Below are 6,624 nucleotides of genomic sequence, written 5' to 3'. Positions count from 1 at the left end.
GCACACACACACGCCCCCTCACACATACACACACACCCTCACAGGCACACACACCCCCTCACACACACACACACGCTCCCTCACAGGCATACATGCCCCCTCACATGCACACACACACATGCACGCACGCCTCTTTGGTACATCTGTTTCTCTAAACATACGCTCTTCTGCAACTTGCTTCTCTCCTGTGGGGACTGCCCGGCCCAGTGCCTCGCAGACGTGTGTCCCCACGGCTTTTCCACACGGGGTCTGTTCCAGAAGTGTCTGACACGGAAAGCGAGAATGAGTAAGTGGGAGCTCTTGTACTCAGGAGGCACAGCCACGCCACCTTCATGGCGATCAGCAACCGTGTCGGCCCACAGTGCGCTGGGACCTGAGGGAGAGGCCAGCCATCACTGCAACTAGTTTGAGGGGCGTCCCTGGAGACGGCTCCCGTTGGCGGCTACGCCCTGACGACGGGCATCCAGACCGTTTCTAGGTGTTTTCACTGCGACAAAAGTATTGGGGAGATTAATTTTAAATAGATTTCTGGGGGAAGAATTGCTGATCCAAAAGTACAATGAGCATTCAAAACTTTAAAAGATTCAACCAAACCGCACCCCCCCCAAAAGGCTCCACCAGTTAAGCCAACATGTGGCGTGTCCCCATGTGGTCCTTGACACCAAGCTGCCTTGTGGGCCGTCGACGTCACTGCCCTCCTCGGCCCAGGGCTGTGACAGCTTCTTCGTCAGGGACGCAGGTCTCTCTGACACTCGCCACCCAGGCCTCACTTTCTGTGACCGGAGTGTTAGTTCCTTTTATCTGTCAAACGTGCTCAAACATCTTTCTCAGTCTGTCATTGATCTTTCATCTTTGTTTACGACGCCTTTTCCTTAGAAACTTTTAAAATGTGCAGTCATGTTTCTTGTAACGACCGTTCGGGCGATGTCTGGTCGCATATGCGTCCATTGTCCTGTAAGGTTATAGCACAGTTCAGAAATCTGGAACGGAGAACAGGATGTAGCGGACATAACTGGACATAGTGAACACAACAGCTTCCCACAGGCGATACACGTATGTCATGTCTCTTGTATACGAAGTGATTGCGCTGTCAGGCGTGTAATGGTACCGCACACATATAACCTACAACACATATGTCTTGATAGTTACACGAAACGTCTACGTTACTGGCTTATATATGTGCTGTCCTGTACTTTTTATCATGATTTCACGTGAACTTTCCCTACAGATAAAAAGTTTACCATATAACAACACATCCTTCGACTCGGCACCAGCATCCAGCCTCAACTACCGTGCATCTCCTTAGTGTTACAGCATTATCTCTGTTAAATTTTCTCCTGAAAATATTACCAGGAACTGCATCATGGCTCCCAAATGCAGCAAAACCAGAGCCAGTGACAGCAGCAGCAAGTGGCAAAGGAGAAGCACCTATCTGGAAGGGGAACAAAAGGCTATCAAACAAGACGAAGGTGGAAAATCAGTGAATGTTACTGCTCGCGATTTAGGTCTGTCACACTCGACAGTCATGAAGACCCTCAAAAACAAAGAAAAAATTCTTCAAGTAAAGGAGCGGCTCCGTTGAAAGCTACAAGGCTAACACAAAAGTAAACCCCTCTCAGCATGCTGACATCACTGCTAAGGCACGAAGCTTGTTTGAGATGCTTAGAGACACAGCAGGAGCAGACCATGATGTCAAGCTCAGTGCCAGCTCTGGGTGTTCAAGCCCTTCACACGAGGCTTCTCCTGCATGATGCGAAAGTGAGAGGCAAGCCTGTGAGTGCCGAAGGGAAGGCAGCACGAGGATTTGTTGAAACTTGCAATAAACTTATAAAACTGTAAAGGGAGGTTATTTGCCTCAGCAAACTTCTAATACGGACGAAGCCTCCTTATTGTGGAAGTGAATGCCTGAAAGGACCTTCACCCGTAAGGAGGCCAAGTTAATGCCAGCCTTTAAGGCTTTTAAAGACAGAGAGACAGTGCTGTTAGGGGCAATGCCCAACGCCCAAATCATCAAATGTCCTATTTCACAGAACGTATCGTGGACGTTAAGCAACGCATGAGCGCAATGAGATCAAATCTGCTGATTGTGGACTTTCTGACGTCCAGGAGGTGGTACTTTTTTTTTTATCTTTCATAGGTGAGCCTTCCTCACTCCTTGAGGTTGTGGCAGCAATTAACTGAGTCAGCGTGTGCATGGACAGTGGCGGGGGGCGCAGCAAGAGCTGAACCCCACATCACAGCACACCCAGGCAGACAGAAACACTAACACAGAAACTGCGGGAGCCCTAGGGAACGGACGAGGGGGACACTGCAGGCCCCACGAAGAGGAGAAGAGCTATGAGACCACCAGGCGTGCACTGTGGCCATGCCCTGAAGCTAGAGGAGAGGGTGGCTTTCGAGTGAACTGTAAGTGTCCGAAAGTGACCCAAGAGGCAGAAAACTCAGACAAATCACCACAGAAGAAAACGACACGATCCTTAAAAGTCAACCTGTAACACTGGTACCAAGGACAGAAGTTTGTCATGTTTACTGCTCCACCTCAGAGAAGGTTGTGACCTGACCACTGGGGACCTGGCGATTTCTCTGACACCGAGACAGCCAGGGCACAGATGGAGAGAGGACAGTGCGTTAGCCGCGTTTGGGGCCTGGTGACAGGGGAATGGCAGAAGGCAGGAAGTACCTGGCACCTAGCAGGTGCTCCTTTACTGGATGGATGGCTGGGAGGATGGCTGGGTGGATGGATGGATGGATGGATAGATGGATAGGTAGGTGGGTGGGTGGACTGGTGGGTGGATGGATGGGTGGATGGGTGGGTGGATGGATGGGCAGATGGATGGGTGGATGGGTAGTTGGATGGGTGGGTGGATGGGTAGGTAGACGGGTGGGTGGATGGATGAATGGATGGGTGGATAGATGGGTGGATGGGTGGGTGGATGGACAGGTGGGTGGGTGGGTGGATGGACAGGTGGATGCGTGGGTGGATGGACAGGTGGGTGTGTGGGTGGATGGATGGATGGGTGGATGGATAGATGGATAGATGGATAGATGAGTAGATGGATGAGTGGGTGGATGGGTAGGTCGGTGGGTGGGTGGATGGATGGATGGATGGGTAGGTGGGTGGGAGGGTAGATGATTCACTCAAACACTTGGCCACAGGCTGGGCTGGTTACAGGAAGCCTCAAGAAGAAAAAAGGCAGTTCATTGGAATGCGGGATCAGATCGTAAGGGAGGTATGGCTGCAATGGAAGAAAGAGACTGGGACCTCAGGAGCTGAGAGAGGGTCCCCCAGCACTGGCAGCACTGGCAGGCCTGGCATGGAAGCCAAGTTCAAAGAGCTGTAAGGTCCAGATGTGGGAGGGGTGCAGGTTTAGAAGATGACAGAATAGAGCAGAATTAAGAGAGAAAAACGGAGCCACAATTGCTGGAGTCACTATGGTTGTCGAGGGTGACAGATGGGACGAGGGAAGGAGTGTGGGCAGATGGCACTGCCTTTTAAAAGCAGCAAGGCTTCACATGAAAGTGGCAGACAAACAGCCTAAAAGTGCCTCTGAGGGGCCAGGGGAAGCCCACCTTTGCCCTCAACTGGAACAGGAGGAGGTGGGGAAAGCAGCTGAGTGCTGGTGGCTGCACGGGGAGTGGGTAGGACAATCCACGCCCTGTCTCAGTTCGCACACACAGAACGTCTTCTAGGAATACCTGCCACAGAGCCCTCTGCAATTCCTCTTTCTGGGGTGGGGTAGGTTCTCAGAACGACATGGCCCCTAAGATAAAGTCTCATCTGATTATCCCAAACGCGAAAGGTTGTTGTTTAACAGCGGTCTCTAAGACCCTTCAGGTGAACCTCACAGACAAGGTTCGTGAGCTGTGAGTCTCCGGCACACAGTGGCCATGCAGCAAACATCTGCGGGACACAAACGATGCGTTTCTACTCTTTCCAGGCCACCGTCCACGCCGCTCTCCTCGAGGCCCAGCGACCATCGCCCTGGACTCTCCCTGATGCCAGCCCACCCCGACCCTGCTCACTGTGGCAGTTACACGAGGCCACACGTGTCAAACACTAAACCTACAACTGTTGTCTGTGCAGCTGAGCCCTGGGAAGAGACCAGAGGAGAACAGCTTCCTGACCTTCCCCGTCCCTTGGTGGGAGCTTTTCCCCCTGGTGCCTAAAAGCTCATTCTTCTGCAGTGCTCCACAGTTTAGGTGGCCGGCCGGAGTGAAGCCAAGACCAGGATCAGCACAGAGATGCCCACCACCAATGTCCCTTCAAAGTGCTCTTAGCTCTTCTGAGACACAGGAGAACACTGTCCATCCAAAACGCAGTGAAACCACATGGACCTTGCTTCTAGAACATTCTCTGTGGACATGGCTCCTGGGCCCTTGACCTCTCCCAGGGCCCCCCACTTGAGGCTCATCATAACAACTGGAAGCTCTCCGGAAATCTGTGTTGCGTCTGCAAAGGGGGTGTGGACAGAGGTCACAGGAAGAAGGACGACCAAAGTAAGCAATGGTGGCCCTTGCCCGCGGTGCTGCGGGAACCACACAGACTCACGGGTGAAGCGCAAGAGCGCATCCGCCAGCCTCGCCGAGGCTCTGCCCAGACAACTGGCGAGTCCTCTGCGGGAATGCGATTTCCTCGACGGCTCAGACGCTGCGATTCCCAAAGCCTGAGCAGCGGTGGCCCTCGGAGCACACTGCAGCCTTTCTCTGGGAAGGCGGCGGCCTGGGAACGTGACCGCTGCCAGGACACAGGTCACGGAGGCCGGCTCTCAAAAGCCTCCACTCTGACCGGGACTCGCTCCACAAGGGGCTGCTCTGTTCTCCCCAGCAGCCCACCCGGCCCCCGCCGGCTGGGGCGTCACGTGGTGGGCCCCCTCTCCGGCCCGCACCCTGTCTGCGCCCACTCACCCCGGGGACGGCCCAGCCCCGCGCGGAGCCGGTTGCTGGCTTCCACGAGCTGCTCCTTCTCCTGCTGCAGGCGGAGGATGCTCTTGGCGGCGGCCCTCAGCTTCCGCTGGAGTCGGAGCTCCAAGGAGCGCTGTGTGGCCTGCGGCCCCTGGTCCCCCGTCCCCGTGGGCTCTCCACCTGCAGGGCCCTGGAATGCAAACGTCAGATATTGCACCGCCTGCCACCGGGCGAGACGCGAGGAGGGGGCGCTGGGGGCTACCCTGCATCCCTCAGGCTTCCTCCCTGCCCTTCAGGGTCCCCTCTCTGACTCCCTGAGCACCCCCTCCCGCACCCAGGCTCCCCCCTCCTCCATAACAGGCATCTCTGTTCACATCACTGGTGACATTCTTTCAAAGAGAAAAACAAAAAGGAACTACTGTTCCGGCGCTTCCGCAGGGGGATGTGGGTTAACCGCACGCCTGGGCTCACCCGCCCCCGCAGGGAGTGGTCTCAGGCCCCAGCCCCTCCCCTCCCCCCTGCTTTCTGGTCCCTCTGCCTCTGCCCCCCCCCCCAGTGAGAAGGCTCGGGGGCCATCAGGCCTGGGGGCTGGGTCGGCTCTTCCAGGGCATCCTTCCAGATACCGAGAGGTGGTGTCGCCCCACTGACCCCGATGGGCGCACCCAGGACCCACCAGGGGGCAGATTCGATCCGATGTGATCCCGCCACATGGTGGGCAGGGGTGGCACAAAGCATGGGCGCCCTCCTGCTGACACCAGCGGGCTCGCCCCCTCCCAGCCCCGCAGAGAGGTGGGTCACATCCCCAGGGGGACTTGGAAGGGGGCAAGGCATGGAGAGCAAGCGCAGGAAGGACAGGGGAGGGGCGCTCGCAGGTCAAGCCCCAGCTGCCTGGAAGCGCTGGCCCACCTGTCCCACTGGCCTCACACCTGTGAAAGCCACATTGTGCCCGCCTGGCAGCGTGCCGCCTCAGAAAAAGGAGCCAGCGCTGAGTCCTGGGAACGGACAAGCACGCCCTGTCCAGCTCGGCGTCCAGGTGTACTGCCCGTGCCCTCCTGGGGGCTGACGCTGGAGGCGGGGCAGGTGCACAGGCCAAGGTGGCACACCGTGGGGGGTAGTCACAGGGACAGCAGGGCCCGCCGTGCCAGCCTGTGGCCCTCTGAAGCGAGACAGTGCTGCAGCCCCACAGCCCCACAACCTGCAGCCCCACGACCCGCGGCCCCCTGACCTTGCAGCCCCGTGGCCCATCCTCACCCTGGCCAGGCACCACAACCCCCCTCACTCCTTGGGGTGTAACGTGCGGATCTGCCCTCCATGGGAGCACTCCCAGTCCTGGCAGGCACTGGGCAGCCATGGCGCTCATGGCCATGCGAGGAGAAAGGTCGGGACGGCAGGCGGATCTGGGGGAAAGGCACCTGGAGCCCATCCACGTCCAGGGCCCAGCTCTCCTCCAGGGATCCCAAAGGGACGGAAACGAAGATTTGTGGGGAAAATGTCAAAGCATTCCTGCCTGGCCAGCTATGAGCCAGGGCATGGGGAAGGGACCCAGGCCTGTGACGAGGGGACAGCTGAGGGGAGGGGACCCCGGCCTGTGATGAGGGGACAGCTGAGGGAGGGGACCCAGTTCTGTGATGAGGGGACAGCTGAGGGAGGGAACTCAGGCCTGTGATGAGGGGACAGCTGAGGGGAGGGGACCCAGGCCTGTGATGAGGGGACAGCTGAGGG

General features: G+C 57.1%; 1 protein-coding gene across 8 annotated transcripts in view; it reads right to left on the bottom strand.

Annotated features, from left to right (window-relative positions):
- CCDC57 (coiled-coil domain containing 57) overlaps positions 1-6,624 on the bottom strand; it is a 95,407-nt gene that overhangs the window by 18,645 nt on the left and 70,138 nt on the right. For 7 of the 8 annotated variants that reach the window (XM_023729185.1, XM_023729183.1, XM_023729182.1 and 4 more), the window contains one exon: positions 4,906-5,092. In XM_023729185.1, coding sequence (XP_023584953.1) covers positions 4,906-5,092 — 187 coding nt within the window. Of the gene's footprint in view, positions 1-474; positions 953-4,905; positions 5,093-6,624 lie in introns of those variants that run through there. The other variant, XM_023729186.1, reaches the window with a different exon arrangement.

This window comes from Trichechus manatus, unplaced genomic scaffold (genome assembly GCF_000243295.1).
Source record: "Trichechus manatus latirostris isolate Lorelei unplaced genomic scaffold, TriManLat1.0 scaffold00028, whole genome shotgun sequence".
NCBI lineage: Eukaryota > Metazoa > Chordata > Mammalia > Sirenia > Trichechidae > Trichechus > Trichechus manatus.
This window is presented reverse-complemented; position numbering and strand designations above follow the sequence as displayed.